General features: G+C 43.1%; 1 protein-coding gene across 1 annotated transcript in view; it reads right to left on the reverse strand.

The window, feature by feature from the left end:
• The window catches only part of PLCL1 (phospholipase C like 1 (inactive)), a 192,265-nt gene extending 175,347 nt beyond the window's left edge, over positions 1-16,918 (reverse strand). The window contains exon 1 of the mRNA XM_071562554.1: positions 16,404-16,918. Within this exon, the coding sequence (XP_071418655.1) occupies positions 16,404-16,676 (273 nt within the window). The 5' untranslated portion in view covers positions 16,677-16,918. The remainder of the gene's footprint in view (positions 1-16,403) is intronic.
• Between the last annotated feature and the right edge of the window lie 850 nt (positions 16,919-17,768).

Raw genomic sequence — 17,768 nt, forward strand, 5'->3', positions numbered from 1 at the left:
GCAAGGCCTCTGTCAAGAGTTATTTATGACCTGCCTGGATTGTCACACTGCCACACTATACACAGCAGCTCCAGGAGGGGAGAGCAAGTCCAAAGGAAAAGGATCCAACCTGGCAAGAACACACACGCTCCAGCAGAGCCAATCAAACCCCACAGTGAAATTGCTTCAAGCATTGCAAAATTCAGAAAAATGGTAAAGAACAATGAAGCTGACAAAGTGAGGGTCATTATTCCACTGAAAAGGAACATTCTGGGGCTAAAGGGATTCCATCAGTCTGGAAAAATAAGAGGCCTAAATAGCTTCAGGACACATTCCAGCAAAATCTGAATACTGACTATCACCTGGGACCAGTCTCCAGGAACTCTTCAGCTTTTCATGCTGGTTGGGAGAGTATGTATGGCCAGACTTGGCGAACGCAGATTTGGGCAGGGCTCTCCCCACGTGCCCTTCCAGCCTGCACAGTGGATGTTTTAGGTGAGGCACAGCGTGCACAGAACTGGCCCCACCATTTAAGTCCTGAGGTCCATCTGGCACAGCCGAGCGAGCCTGAACAGTGACAGGGAAGTCCTCAGGACTGTCACAGCACCCAGTACTAACTGGGGCTGACCCTGCTGAGCATCTGAGATCTGACAGGATGGGATGGCAGGGAGGCTTTGAACTGCCAGGGGACGGTGCCACTGAGACTCGAACTCAGGTGCTTGGTATTCAGAGTCCAGAGTGCTCTCCTTTACACCACGGGACTGCCCTTGGTTGGGAGAGTAATGTACACATAAGCTCCATCTTTTTATGCAGGAAGGAAGGATCACTTGCAGAAAGACAAGAAGACATAAGTACACTAAAATTTATAACCAACTCATGCTATAAGAGTAACTAACAACTTGTCCCACAAGCAATATTTGTTATATTTAAGACAAAGGTGCCAATTTCAGTAAAAGCTATTCCCAAGGGAGCAGTGATTCCCACATCCCATCACACTGACTGCACAGCCGTGGCCAGAGGGAGGCTGGCTGTGCAGGCTGGGGCTGCAGCCAAACAGCCCAGCACCAGGGACATCATGTCCTCTTTAACCTCTCTGACAGCAAACACTAGACAAATATCTGACATCCTCAAAGCTGCATGGAGAAGGAAAAAAAATAATTTCTGTTCTCATGCAGTGGTTTGAAAGTATCATCCTTCAGAAGAGCAATACTCCTTCATCTCAAAGACTTTTCCTATTCAGTAAAATAATCTCTTTGTTGTGTTTTCTGTGCCTTGTCATTTGTTTCTCCAACATACTATTTTTAATCAGTGTTGTAACTATACTGCTTTTGGGGAAGACAAATAAAAAACACCATCAAACTTCTATTGCACTGCCTTTCTTTTACCATCAATCTTAAAGCTAAATGGCCATAAAGTGCTTTATCTTCTTTGTCCAACACCTTGTTTACCTTCCCAAAAAGACAAAGTATGGAGTTCTCATCTCTGAAATTACAGTCACGCATGTGAACTAAAGACTCATCACTATCAGTATCATGGCAACAAAAATAGTAAAGCTTTAAAGAGTATTATGGGAGTAAAAGATATAAACACAATAACTCCTACATGACCCAGAGTTAATTTGCAAGGAAAAACTATCTCATGCCTTATTCTGGAGTCTTGGGACACTGGTAGAGTCTCTTACAGAAACAAGTAATCACAGCTCCATACTTCTGTCAATCATAGCACGACTTTTAAAAAGCATGATAAAAAAACCAAACCAAAACACACTAGCATTCAACAAGTCTGCTGACAACATGATATTGTCACTCCTACTAGCTCAGTGTTAGCCCTGCAGTGAGTCCCTCCCACAGGTTTCAGCAAATCCTACTAAATGTGCTGCAAGGTGATCTCAGGGAGAACCCCAAATACACTGAAAGAACTGGCTCAATACTTAGCTTTGAACTACTCAGGGACAGCACAAATAAAAGACTGACTAGTTAAATGTATCCAGTCTTAACATATGTTACTGAAAGATGAACCTACACTCAGCAGGGATTCACAATTACGGTAAACTAAAAGTATGGTGTTTTTTCTGACAGTTGTCAAATGGGATTTAATCTGGACTCTTGTGTGTTGTTTTTACATCTTCAGACAAATTGTCTCCCTTTTCCAAGGAATTTCCCAGTATAGGCAAGGGCACAGACCAAAATCAAGGGGTAGATTCTGAATTGACAGTAACAAGGTTATGGTGGAGAGCAAGTGAAAAAAATTAAAATCTGGGTGAATATTTACAGAATGAACACCACCACTGTGGCTTGGCCATTTAGAAAACACTGATCACAACAAGAGTTTCAAAGCATCATAGACATAAATCAAACACATGGAGCAAACACCATTACTATGTGGAGAAAAGGTTGCAGATGTGTGCTTTTTCACCTGACAATGTAATTAATGATCTTCACCATTAACTGATGACCATTTGCTTCGCAATAAAAATAAAATGTCCTATTTTTAAGTGGCAAGATAAGATTGATAAAAAAAACCAGGAAAGAGCAAAAGTATTTGGACATAAAATGAGGTAAAGCAGCTGTTTAAAAGTAGCTAGCAGACTCTGGCAAAGGTCAGAAATACTTAGTCAAGGCCTCCCTGAGTCCCACTGCAAACTTCCCCCTCTGCTCCCATGTTCTACACATCCAGCCTATTCCCCCAAGCTGGCAGACACATTCAGTGGTGCCAGGCTCCTCTGCTCATGACCTTCAACACCAGGCATTGGCTTCACAGATGGACAACGTATGGCTAACCAGGAAGAAGCTTTCACACATAAATTACTCTTGTTTACAGGGGAAAAAAATTACACAAGAAATTTCATTAAAACACTTGAACTGGATTCATGATCCATTTTCCCCTTCCCTGTGCCCCAGCCCAAGGGAAAGATTTTGTAGGTCCATCACAACTGTTGCAGTCTGTATTAATAGATACTCCAATACTATCCTGTATCTGCCTGTATTTGGCCAATAATAGATACTCTACCACCATGCATTTTGGCTTCATGTACACACTACAGTAATTAATACAAACACCTTCCCCAGCAGATTATTTATACAGGATTACACGGGAAAGATCCTGCACTTAACACTCTGCAAGCTCTGCTTTCTCCTCTGGCCAAACAGTCCTTCCCCTAAAAGTGCCCTATTTCACAACACAGAGTATGCTTTAAAGTGAGCAGGAGGATGGAATTGTTTCACAAGCTGTTCTCTTTCCATTCTGTGAACGCTCGGAGGTGCAGTTATTTGGCTGTTGAACTTTGCTTCTGCCTCTTCACACCTCTCAGAAAAAATGTACAGTGGTGTCCTCAGGGAAGAAGGCACTCAGACAGATTTGTAAAACTAAATACGAATCCATTATAGTAATGACTCAATTAATTAAGCAACTAGGCATGGCTGGAAGTGACCTGCTGGGAGAGACAGTGGTAAACTTCTCAAAGTATATAAACCACCAAGAAACAAACTCTACAGCAGTCAACAGCAGAGGAAGCATTAATCGTTATCAGCACTGGAAACACCATGAAGCTTATCTTAAAAGTTAAAGAACCACTTGAGAAAAGTAGCAATTCTCCTTAGCGCACTGCCTGGATTATTTTACTGCTATTGATCACTAAATCATCACAGAAGGTGAGTAAAGCTTGGCATTCTTGGGTTCTTAGTGGCTCATCTGACATCATTAGAAGCTCATTTAACAGCTTTGTAATGTCTTCAGCCATCTCGGGTCCTTCCAGAAGGATGTTTAATACCTCCCTGATGTCTTGAGCCTTAAATGCTCCTAAAGTCAGCTTCTCCAGCCTTTTTCAGAAGGGATTTAACATCGTAATTGCAGTGGAACTGCCACTACCAATACAGCCAAGTGTGACCGGTACCTCAAATACACCTTCTTGATGTAGTAAAATCTCTTATTTTAAATTATTAAATCTGTTGGGTTTTAATATTTTAAATATTAATGCATTGGTTACAGCAACCACAACATGCGTTGTACACACAGCAGTTAAAACGCTAAAAAAAACCCAACCACACAAAAACAAAACAAAAAACAACTTCAACAAAAACCGAAACTAAACAAAAAAAAAAAACAACACCACCACAAAAAAACCCCATCACATCCAAAGGAAACAAAGAAAACCCACAGTATTTTCAGAAACATAATAGAGGGAAGAAATCTTCAAGTTCTGCACTGCAGCAAAATCTGGTGTACAGATTAATGAGTAGCCAAGTCTCCTGACTGAGAAGCAACTGGTGATATCAAGTTATATAAACATACAGTGTGTTTACATCTTTTCCACAACATTGCTCTTTCATATAACTTACTTCCCTATTTGCCATTAATTACTTTATTGTAGCATTATACACCCAAAGGGGTAATGCAATGTTATATCCAAATGCTCCTCACGGATTCAGATATCAACCCCTAACTGGAAAGGTACAAGGCTCCTGAGGAGAAAATGCATTATGAACAGCCACTAAAAATACTGGTAGGCATGACAACTAGCCACAAAAAACCCCCACCACACCAAAACAAAAACAAACAAAAAGCCAAACCATCACACCAAAAAAAGCCCAAAATCCATGTACTATTTTACTAATTCAACAGTATAGCTGACATAGATGGATGGAAAGATAAACTGAGCAAGTGGAATGATGTTCTTTGGAACACACAGATATCCAGACACAAACACTTCAGTGCTTTCCTTGAATGATATTTGGAGAACTGTGCAATATGTGCTTCTGGCTGCAATATGCCACAACACAAGTTAGAGACATTCTGCCATCCTTGAGTAGGTGTACAGATAGGTAAACAAAGTAAATGGCATTTCAAATGAAATACAATGTTCTGGATTATACCACACCTACACCACATGAACGGTGTGCCTCAGCAGGGTCACGTCTTTTGCCTCATAACTGTCCAAACAAGACAGAACAAAAACACTGCAGCCTTCTTAGGTTATAAAGCCAATCTTTCCCAGTAAACAGAACACTGTGCCCACACTGTTCCTTTCAAATCCTCAGATTTCTAAAAGCTATGCCAAATGCACTTGCAGTAAGATATAGCTCATTTTATTCAAGCTGAGAGCTGTGTATTGTTGGAGAAGTTAAAAGCTGGTCTCAAGCGAGTATAGGGTTTCTCTGCAGAGCAGGGCCATGTGGTGCCAGGCACCAGCTATATGCCAATTTTCTTACAAAAGCAAAGAAAAATGTACAGTGCTCCATATCTGGAAGGGAAGGTACCGCTCCACGACCCAAGTATGGTATTAAGCTTCAGGGTTTTTACTTCTCAGGATGCAAGTCTTGATTATTTGAAAAGGAACAACATTGCTCTCTTCTCCAGACACCACAGGTGCTGCCGCAAGCAGGCACCAACAAGGTGCAGCTTCCCAACACCTCACTTCTCTGCACTCCTTTGCAGTAGCCTCACTTAACATGCTCCCTGTTCCTCTTTCAGTCTCACATGGAACATCTTTAAAGTGAAAGACATTTACACTCTTTACACTGATCAATGCAAATGAGGGTATTAATCTCATCTCATTAAATCAACCTTTTTTCCTATCACTTAAGATTTACCTGCTTCCCACATCCATGCCCTCCCAGCAAGGCTACTCAGCCCAGGCAGAGCCTGCTGCTCAGGCCACTCACATCTCACTCTCCCAGGCCAACTTGCTTATCCTCCCCCATCTACTGCTGCAACTCAGCTTCTTCTGCAGAAAGACACCATGTCCCTGGGTTGGTCTATGTAATCTATGCTCAGGATGAGAATATAACATATTTAAATAATTATACTGGTCAAAAAAACCAAAGTCTTCAAAGTTGGGAGGTATTGTCAGAGGGAACACTCCTCTGAGGCAACCAAGGGTATTGGGAAAATGTTCTGACATCTGTGAACAGGCTCTGATTTGTTAGATCAGCCTACTGAAATTATTTACTTCTAAGCACTATTCCTGTCCATCAGAGCAGTGTATCTCACTACTACACATGGAGGTACCTCCCTCTCATCCAGGAAGATGCAGCAAAAGAAGTATTGAATGTGAATGGAATTGTTAACATGCTTCCAGCCCAGAGATGCCACAGCAGCACTGCCAAGCCAAGAATAAACAAATGCACTTGCTGTGAGTTATCTTGATCTTTTTGTTCTCCCCCTCAGTTCTAATAACAACTTAGTCTTTTTTGTGCTTCTAGTTAGAATAACTTATCTAGAAACAATCCCCCAAAATTCATTCTTCAGCAGTATCATTGTTCAGGTTTCAAGTAATACAGTTTTGACAAACAAACCTCGCCCAGCTCAAAGTAGAATCAGCATAACAAAATTAACAACATTTTAAGTCTTTAAGAGTCTGAAAAATTTAATTTTCAAGTAAAATAACAGGGTTTAGTGATTGGCTATTTGTGTTCCACCCAATGCTTTCTTCATTGATGGCAATAGGAAAATTGCCACTGATTTCAGAGACTGTAAAAACTGTGTTTATACTGAAAATCTGCATTGCTTTAGGGAGCAACTGCCACTGTGAATCACAACACTCTGTGCAAGGAATTCACAGGCTTTGTGAATACTATGACTTGCATTTCCAAATCATACTCAAGTACAACCAATTTTACATAACACTAGAAGACATGACTTCCTTCAGGATGCATCCATACCTGTGTCCAAGAACAAGCCTGTCTTTACCCCCACACTCAGACCTGGGTGTTAGCACAGAGCCAGGCCAGCCCCAGCAGAGCTCTGGCACAGCATTCCCACTGGAGGCTGCGCAGCTTCCAGGCAGCCCAAGGGATTGGGTTCCACCTACCTCAGAACACAAAATGTTTGCAGACAGCCTTTTTTCATATGTCTCATGAATTCCCATGTCTATTTTTCTAGTCAGTGCTTACAGAAATTTTTATTACAGTATTTACATGAGGTAGCCTGGAGGTGTATCAAACTCCAATGGAACACAGTTCTTTTGTTAAACTATTACATTTGGTAAATTAATTAAATAACCTCCTATATATACTCATTTGGAAAAAGAGGAGGGGTCTTACAGTAATTCATTCAGAATGCTCTCTCCTGATAGCTGTAGCTTGCAGAGTTCGACAGTCCCTTTAGCTGAGCAAATGCAACTTCTAATCAGATATACATAAAAATGGTCATAAAATTAAATTAAAAGAACAAAAAAAATAAAATCACATGGTCTTCCAAACCAAATTACAGCTTGTAAAAAAATTAAATGTGAGAACCCAGAACTCATCTATATATACAATAAGTGTTTCTCAAAATGTGTTTCGTGCAATGAGAGAAAAATGTAATGTTAAGAAAAATTATGCTTTTTATTCTTCTATGAAAATAGTAACAGTTGGCTAAAACTGACAGAATCCACCAAGAATCTCTTCTCTCAAAAAATCACAACAAGAAAAATGAAAATAAAAGACCACCCTTATATTAATGTACAATGGTATGCCATGGGGGCGTGGAAAGCTTAGTATGTGATGCCCAAAGAGGTGGCAAGCTGCACTCACGAAGAGAGGGATGCAAGGAATCAATTTCAACTACCAAGATGACAAGAGTAGGACGAAGGCAGCCCTCCATCATCCTCCTCCTGCTCTCTCAACCAGAGCTGCCATGAGTGCTTGCAGCAAAAAAACCCTCTGGCCTCCTGGCAACCACCCTGAGCCCTGGTAGAGGTTCCCCACTCTACCCCAAAACTCTACATCATTCAGCTGCCACTGCCCTTAAACACCTCCACACCTCTAGTACTGTACATGTCCAGGAGACCAATGATCCAGAGCAATCCAGCTCAGGCAACAAACTGGTATTTTTCTGTCTTATATGACTTTCACTGTAGGGGAGCTCAGTGCTGGGTCTGCAAATGGGATCCCCGTGGCTGTGTTCCAAATTCTTCCTCTGAGTCCTGATCTTTCACCTCACCCCTACCTACCCTGCTTGTGCCCTCCTGGCTGACTCCTGATTCCACTGCCCAATCTCCCACCCAGGCTCCCCGGTTTTGCTTCAGCCCTGCCTGCTCCTCATGGCAGCCTCCCCTCCCAGCAGCATTCAGATTACATACCATCCAATTTTCTGAATTTCACTTGAGCTTCTAGACATGCTCTCACCCTTCTCTGTCCTGAGGCTTTCCCGGTTACTCAAGAATGAGTAACCTGAATCCTGATCAAGTTTTACTTCCTATTGCTATTTACTTCCTGCCTTTTCCTTGCAAGCTTGGTATAGCTAACATTCCCATGCAGTCACTAAAGCACATATACTCCTCAAAATGTATTGACTTCGCAGGAGGATCCAGTGTTACAGAATTTCCTTAATTCATGGAATCTCTTTCATCAGCACTCCTGGCAGAGGTTTTTGTTTGACTGTTGTTTCTGTTTTGGTTTGGTTTTTAAACAGACACACTTTCCAGGAAATGCATCAACACCAAACAGAGAAAGGTACACCAGTATACAGAAAAGCAAGGTGGATATTGCCACATTTTCATAAGCAGCAGGCATTTCATACCACAAGGCCACCGTGCATTTTACCTAAGGAACTCCTTTTTTGTTGTGTTTCCCATCCAAATACCTGAAAGAGCTAAATAACAGAAACTTTTTGTAGCCTACAATCAAAACAGATTAGCAATCCATCAAAACAGTCTAATGAATTAAAAACATGCTGTGCCCACTTATAATACAGTACAAGTAATTAGATCCAAATGACACTGGGAGAATCACTGCTCAACATTAGCTTGACAGACTTTGGGTTCACAAAATAGTGAACTACAAGCACTACACTTGAGCTGATTCCAGACTTATTTGAAAGGTATGTGATAAAGTGGCCACTTTCACATTGAATAGATACCAAACAGATTCTTATTGCCCATTCAGAAGCCTTATTCAAGTTACCAAAGCAAACATCCAGAATAAATTCTTTTTGAGCCCTAATTATACCCTGCTTCTTCTGTAGTCATTTGCACACACACAAATCAATATATGACAACTTTGCAGCACTCCAACAAATTTCCACTTTGCATGAATCAGTATGAACATCATGAATGTTTCATGTGGCTGCTTTAGCTAGGATTATCCAAGACATGGTGTGAGTGTCAGTACTTTCTTGAACATGCAGATCTGAAGGAGAATCAAATCTTCACAGTAGATATTTGCATCTAGAATATCTTTTCTCACTACTATACCACTGGGTACAGTAGTAAAGTAGCAATACTTTGGTGTCAGTTACCTTTTAGGATTTGACACACCTTTAAACAGGCATGCCACAATAACATTACCTGATGCATGCTGCCTAAAACAATCCCAAGGCCAATTCTGTTGATGTAAGTGGCTCTGGAACAGGAGGAATATTTTACCTCAGTTAATTTAAGTTAGAGCCCGTACCCAGTCTGAATGGTCAGAGACTTTCAACTTCATAAATACACATTAACAACAAATCATGACTAAAGGAAGACACTCCACTAACCTGAGTAATTTGAACACGTTTCAGGAAAGGGCTCAATAATCACTTCAAACTGACATAAAAAGATCCTTCCAGAAGACAGGATTCTACATAAGCAGGCTTCAAATCCCAAAATACTTACAATACATTAAGATTTAGGAATAAAGCTTTGATTTTAAATATATTTCCAAACATACACATACAAAGATCTTTATCAGTCTTCAGAACTTTTTATAGTATTTAGAAAGGCATTTAGCCTTTTGTAGAACTTAATTTTGCAATCAAGTCTGAGTAGTTTTTAAATAGTCGTGCATGTCAAAATCCCAAGTCACATCGGTAAGAAGAAAAAAAAAGCTAGAATACACATGTAATTAAAAGTTATATATAAGTTATATATAATATACATGAGACATATATATATGTATGTATCTCTGTGTGTGTGTGTGTGTGTATATATGTATTCCCCATTTCTTAGAAAAATCACCAAGCTATTACCAGAAATTACACCTACCAGGTGCACCCTAGAAAGAAAAAATATGTTAAGTTTACAAGCATGATCAGCTAAATGTTTCACCACAGCAGATACATTGTTGGTCCTACAGTGACTGCCTGCATTTTCACATCCACTGTAGGGAAGAACAGAAAAAAATATACCATTAACTCAATTAAAACATTTTTGTTACAGATGGCGTTGATCTCAGCAGAACTACAAAATGAATAAGATATTAGCATGAGAAACAGAACCTGCATCTCTGCACAGATATGAAAGCTGTTTTACCAACAGCTGCTTAATGCATTTGGAAAACAGTGGAAAGCAGCATTCCTGCTCCAATGCTGCTCTACCCACCGGTGCCATTATTCCATCAGAACATTATTTTACATCATTATTTATGTACTTCTGCACAATAGTCTTCATGCACACAATTTAAAAACAAATCAGTCAGTATCACCACCTTCATCTCTTATTCCTGACCGTAACAGCTCCTACCTCTCACCTAGAAAATCTATCAAACAACTTCCTGAAAAGACCTGCCAGGACTTGTGTGTGCAGACCACTGGACTTGCTGCTATCCTATGGAAAGGTCACCTTATGGTAATTGCAGTGCAAGACAGTCGGATCACCTTGGCTATTATGAACCTGTATGGAAAGATACCACAAACACAATGCTATTTATGCATCTCTACCCATATGCTTAGTGACATCACTAGTCATGTGTCACATTATGTTCTGTGTGGAACTAAATGACAAGGAAACTGCTCTAGAGTCAGCTGTCAGTGTAACAGACAAGTTTGCTCCAAACTTTAAGAGAAGCAGTTCGTTCTGGTTGTGGGCTGTTTGGGTTTGGTGTTTATAAAGTACTAGTTTCGACCAGTCAGACACTTTTAGCCAGACCCCAAGTTCTCCTTGATTAGAGGTTAACTTGAGTAACATTTTACTGGAGTGCAGAGATGCCTGGGAATTAGAATTGCTGTATTTTTTGAGGCAAATGTAACCATCAGAAACAGGAAGCCTAAAACATGAAAAATTCCTCAAAATTAAATGGAAAGAAACCTTTAACTATTACTTTATAGATTGACTTGGGCACAAGGTACATGATAAAATGTTCAGCAGCAAAAGTAAGAGACTCTATTTTATAGATAGTGGGTTCCATTGCTACAGATAATTATTATTAACAGCTTCATACAAAAAAAATTGCACAAAACCTAAATCTTTCTCACTACAATGTTACCAACTTAGGCACAGCCATAGTAGATCTACCAATGTTGCTTTGTTTAAAAAACAAAGAGGGAAGATGTGGAGGTTAAACCCAGTATGAAACACCTACTTGCCCTCTGTGGGAATCTTAGTGATAAATGCCACAGTTCATAGAAAAACCATCCAGTGACATTAACTGCTGAATATAAGTCATTTGACAAAAGCAGATCTACAACCACTACCTGTTCTGGTCAAACCTGTCTTAAGTAGATGCTTATGAAAAAACTGTGAAGTATTGAATAACAGGTGAAGTGGTATGAAAATGAAAACAGCTGTGCCACAGCAATCCAAAAAACATCCCCAAACTGCTGCTCTTTCGTAAAGTCAGCAAAAATCAATTTTAAATAACTAAATTAACAAACAAGATTCTTTTCCTTTCTAAGAAATTTTTACACTGGCAGTAATGGAAAACAGTTTCCTGGGTCTCTTAACAACCAGGTACTGGGTCAGATAAAGGTCAGTCTAGGTTGGTATCCCAGCTACAGAGTACATGCCTGGAGAGACACAACAAGCAAGAAAGTATGAAGTGATCAATTCTCTGCTGTGGCTTCCCCGACTTGCAGTTTAGGAAGTTGTTAAGCCAGATGCTTTTGGTGCATTGTGAAGCTCTTCTCCACCAATTTATCGTTTTCAACGTGCTCAAACTCATTTACATTTCTGGCTACCACAGCTTTCTGTGGCTGTATAGTGCATGATTTAATCACAAGGCTACATCAGAAAATACTGTCATGTATTTTAAACCTGCTGTTAAAGAACTATCACTGGGTTTTTCCTGACTTCACACTCTGTGAGAGAGAATGAGTATCAGTTCCCTCTTTCCACAACGTTTGGGAATTTACAAACATGAAAATATCCCCCACCAGTTACCTTTTTCCAGATCCACACAATCAATTACTCATTTTGTGGCCCTCTTTGCATGGCTAGACATGCTGTTCTTGCCCTTCTCAATACCTTCTTAGGCTCTACTGCATCATTTAATCTAATCTGCACCTCAATATTCTCCTCTTTTTTTAGGGTGCATAAGAATATGTCAAAGAATGCAGTTGTGATAAAAATCACCAGTGAACTATCAAGTAATTAGTCAGCTTTAATGAATCTTACATAATCATAGTTTTAGATTATTAAGCATCAAGTGTCTAAATTTAAGCTGCCCCAACAAAAAGCTGTGTAAGAGTTACTGGAGAATCATTGCAGTCCTGGGTAACTGTCTTATAAAAAAGTCTTAAATAGTCATGTTGCATAGACAGATGTAGCATGCATTTAAAACACAAATTCTGTCCCCACACTTCAGAACACAAACTGAAAGAAACTAAGTCTCAATTTTTTACTGCAGATTGTTTTTTTTTAAGCTAGGATCATCACTAGGATAAATACAAGTCTTGAAACAAGACAGCTGGCTATGTTGATACACTTCCACTGATTAATTCAATTGGAAAATACTAATCCTTGCAGTTCTCAGACTAGTAGTATATTATGGGCAAGGATATCTCACTGGCTTTTAAAGAATAATCTCTGCACAAAGCAAACAAATGGCCTTTGGAAGAACTTCAGTGAAAGGTCTCAGAGTACTGTGATTGAATTGAAGTCTGACTGCAGTTGCTACTTCATCTCATGGGCACAGCCTGTTGCTACTATAGCAATACAGAGCCACGTTATCTGCTACAGTATCTTGACACAAAGATCCAGGAAGAAAACAAAATAAACACAGGGTCCCAAAAGTTTGTCTTGCATGCAAACAAAGCACAGAGATGCCTGATAAGAACTGACAGAGAAAATATTTTGGTAGAAAGTTACAAAATATTTTAGTAGGCATTACGTAACAAATTACACAGCTTTCCTACCAATTTATTAAAATGCTTGTACATGGCAATGTCAGAAGAAACATGCCAGAAGGAAAACAACATCAGTCAACTCTGCTTAGAACCCCCCACAGGAAGGGCTTGCAAAGCATTACAAGTAAAGAAAGAAGAAATTCAGTTCTTCAAGCACTGTCTTTGCTCTCCTGGCCTAGAAGTGGTTGCAATTAATATTTTATTTGCAAACAATTGGCCCTGGATTATTCAGAAGAATGAAAAAGAAACACTTGGCAAATAATTTAGTCAGTGCATGGTCCATCTTTAGGCTCTTTAGAAAACAGCTCAAGTTCTATGATCTCTTGCCATTTATCTATGGTTGTCTCCCAAGCATTGTACTCTGCTGATTTCAGGCTGCTCATGGCAAACTCCCTTTTTTGCTCCAGTTCGGCAGTAAAAATGACCATTTACCTCTTCCTTGCACTAGGAAAAAAAAAGCAAACACAAACCCTAAAAAAATAACTAATGCACACAGATTGGGGAAATTTTCTAACACACAAGAATGGCCACAACCATTACTCATGAATCCTATTTTAGATTTCCCTCAATGTACAAAGCTGTGAACATCAGAAAAGCAAAATGGGAATAAAAATATTCTGGCTACATCTTGTTCTTTTTATATAAATGAGTTCTCTTGTTTCTGAAGTCAAATATAGAGCATATGAATGCACTGAAGATTATCTAGAAGGGTTCATATTTTACTTGCAGTATTTGCCAAGTGTAATTTGCTGCAGGAAAGGTTTTCAAAGCAAGTCCCTGTTCAGTCTTTGTAGTTCACAGTTATACTGTGGGTGCCAGAACACTCCAATGTAAGCAAGTCTGGCTTCCACTGGAACCGCGTGCTCAGATGCTAACCTTGAGACTTCCTGAGTTCTAAAAGATAGCTGGGGAAAAAATGCTGTTAAAAGTGTACTTTGATCATCTGAATCTACAGAATTTTAACATTCTGCTTAATTGAGCAAGATCACTGATGTTTAAAGTACACCTTTAAATAGACAGAAGAGAAATGGGAAAACAAGGCAAGAGTGTTCAACTCCTGCAAAATAAGAGCGTGTCCTTACTGGGTAACTTCCTTTGCTTTCTGAAGCCTCATTTTTCACCTGGAAAGATCAGCTCTAAAGAAAGTAATGGAATACTATTTTGACTATAAATTTATATGAACATGCAGATTTTTTTAATTAAAATAAAAACAATACAACATTGCAAAATTCATTCCCCTGCAAAACATACTATGCTTGAGCACAAACCCTGCATGTTGAAGTCCTGAGAAAAAGATAAAATAAGTTGGGGGATTTTTATCTTAATTTCATCTAAAACTTGCATGTAACACCTTCTGAAAATGTCCTAGGAAGTCACAAATTCCTGAAAGATGTGGACAAGTAAATTATTTAATTCATATCCCAAGTTATAAGTATTTCCTATTCCTGGCATAATGCCATAGGAAAACTGATTTCATATACCATTGAGAAAACCTTGTGGGACAAGAAAGGCAATGCTCTGTATGGGGCCTCAGGAACCTGCTATCAGACACAGCCATGTTACCTAATTTCATCCATCTGCTTAACAACTACAATTAAGATTAATTACGGTATTTTTAATTTAATTTCTATAATAAGACACCTCCAGACCCTCACATTGCCTGGAATAGCTTTCAAGTCTCCAGACTGGATCTATGCACAGGCACCATTTGCTTTTGTCCAACAAATCAAGTTTTCCCTCATACAGTATTCAATTCATTGACCTTATCAGCCCATCCTCACTATCCTTCTCTGCACCTGTTCCAGTCTGAACACATCATTCCTAAACAGAGGAAACCGAGTTTGCCCAGTATTTCAGATTAGGCCTTACCAGTTCCTTGTTTAACATTAAGTTTTTCTTATCTCTGTCAGAAATCTCTCTCCTGATAAACACCATCCTAGGATGTATGTGAAGGAATTTCCTTCAGTTAGAAAGGTGATCGTTATCACTCTCAGTAGTATTGCTAAGTTATCAACGTGTAGTGAAAAGGCTACCCAGTCAATAACATTTATACATTATTTATGAGATTAAAACGTGTCTACCACATAGAACTGGTATAGTCTGTAAAATAATGATAGAACAGGTATAGTCTGTAAAATCATGATGTTTCTTAATTGCAATCCAAGACTGTTTTTTCAGTTTCTGAAGCCTTCACACAATTCCAAGAGAAAATACTTTTTCCATGCCAGTACAGTTAAAGAACTTTGGTCCTGATTTAGTAAAGCATTTATGGAACTTCAGACTGGAAGCACTTCCATCACATCAGTCTTTAGAGGACTAAAACCACCCTTCAACGCTTTGTTGGGCTTAATGGGTTAATATTTCAAGGTGAAACCTGCAAATGATCCTCGAGGCTCTTTTGCACTTACCTACTTTAGTCTCCTCTGAATGTTAAAGATATAAAATGCAAAAAGCAAATACTTTGCTTATTCTTCCTTTGAATAGACATACTAAGCTGTAAGAGCTAAGCATGTGTTCTTCCTTCCTGCCTCGAGCTAGAGCTCTGCCCAGTGCCTTCACACATCTACAGAAGTGAAGTCTCATTTTCCAGTGTTCTCCTGACTCCTTCCAAGTGCAAATCACTACAAGAGGATCACGTGTGACCATATGCTAAATTAAGTTTGCCCAGGAGACTTCATTCATCGGGTCCTCAGAAACGAGCAATTAGCCCACGTACCTGCACGGCAGTACCACTTAATTCAAAACTACATAGTTTATTTTTAAAAATTAAACCGGAAAAAAATTAACATAATCATAATGCCATTTTCCTTACCAGATTGTAACTGAGGCGGAGGCTTTGAGATCACGCCCGACCTGTTAATTTCACATTAAGGGTGCTAAACACACGTAGCAATCTGTACTACATTCAGTCTCCAAACTCACCGCCTGTTAATTTGTGACACTGCATATTTTGCTACTCAAGAGCAAAGAAATCCAGCGCTGTAGAAGTTATTTATTCTGCCTCCAGGTACTTCATAAATATTAAATGACAACAGATAGGAGCTGCTACACAAAAAACTTTACAACTCGGCGGGAGCTGCCCTGCTGCGAAATCCACGGGTCGCGCAGGAGCGCGGGTGGGACCCGACAGTTCCCGGGGCGGCGGGAGCAACACCCCGGCACAGAGCCCGGACAGCCTCTCGCTCCGGGTCCCACCTTCCCCTGGGGGCTCCGGGCAGCGCTGCCCGGGGAGCGGAGCGGCCGCTCCACCTGCGCGGAGGGTGCGCGCATCCCGTCCCCGCCGGGCTCCCGCATCCCGCCCCGGCTTCCCCCGCGGGCAGGGGCGCCCCGCAAGGCGGCTGCAGCGCGGGCACCCCGGCGGCGGGACCCGCGGAAACTTGGCTGGCGGGGCGGCGCTCCCTCACCTTAATGATGCTGCTCCTCCGCGGGGTGGCCTTGGCCGCCTCCAGCAGACAGACGTCGGGGTCGGGCGCTGCCGCGGGCCCCAGGCTGGCGCCGGGGAAGCGCTCGGCGGTGCCCACGACCGAGACGCCGCTGCGGCGCTCCCGCCTCCTGCCCGCGGTCCCCGCCGGGGCGTCCAGTGAAGCTGCCTCGGGCTCCTCCTCGGCACGGTGAGCGGCGTCGGGAGGGGCACGGCTCGCCGCCGGCTGCTCTCTGCCGCCGGCAGCCTCTGCCATCGTCCCGCCAGCGGTGTCAACTTCTCCGGGGCGCTGCGAGGGCGGGGGGGTCACACGGGCGGAGGCACGGAGGGCGTCCCGCGGCGCACGGCTCACGGCGCGGCGGCAGCGCCAGCCCTGCCCGGCGGAGCCCTGGCCATGGCCGTGCCCGCAGCGCGGGGAGCCCGCGGGGCGCGGCGGTGCCGGGGGCGCGCAGGAAGTGCGGCCGCAGCCCCGCGCTCCGTGACAGCGGCCGCGCGTGTGTTGACGGGCGGCGCTGACTGACGGCGCGCCCGACCAATCAGCGCCGCGCCCGCCCCCCGGCGGCGCCGCGACGACCAATGGGCGTGCAGGGGGGCGTGCCCGCGGGACGCGCGGACGGGCGCGGGGCGGCGGCGGGAGGGCGCGGGCAGGTGGGGCCGTGCGGGACAGGGAGAGCCGCTCGGCTCCGCCACGACCCCGAGCAGGAGCAGGAGGGGGCGGGATGGACCGTGCGGCCAGTCGGGAGTGCGCGCGTGTGCTGGGACGGGTGCGGGAATGCTTCGCCGCACGCCTTTTAGACAGGCTTGGGCTGCTGCCTCCGCGCCAGGGTTAAAAGCAGCTTGCGGGAGAGGCGGCTTAGGTTAAACATCCCGCAGCACCCCAGAGAGGGGCAGGGACGCTGAGCGAGGGAGCGCTGCCAGCGGGGGCTGCAGGCGTGAGCGGGACTCGCGCTGGGACTGCTCTGTCTCTTGGAAGCGAGCCCGGAAAGGAGCAGGTCGTGCGGGGCTGCGGGTTCATCGCCCTTTCCGCGCAGCTCGCGCCCCTCACGGCGGGCGGTGCGGAGCGTTACCGCCCCTACCCTGCCCCGCACAGCGCCTTACCCTCTCACAACCTCTCCCCAGCCCCGGCTCCCCCGCACAGCCCCGAGCCCTCTCGCAGCCCGGGCTGCCCCGCACAACCCCGGCTGCCCCGCGCAGCCCCGGCTGTCCCGCGCAGCCCCGAGCCCTCGCACAGCCCCGGCTCTCCCGCACAGCCCCGGCTGCCCCGCGCAGCCCCGGCTCTCCCGCACAGCCCCGAGCCCTCTCGCAGCCCCGTCTCTCCCGCACAGCCCCGGCTGCCCCGCGCAGCCCC

The sequence above is a fragment of the Pithys albifrons genome, chromosome 8 (genome assembly GCF_047495875.1).
Source record: "Pithys albifrons albifrons isolate INPA30051 chromosome 8, PitAlb_v1, whole genome shotgun sequence".
In the NCBI taxonomy this organism is placed as follows: Eukaryota; Metazoa; Chordata; class Aves; order Passeriformes; family Thamnophilidae; genus Pithys; species Pithys albifrons.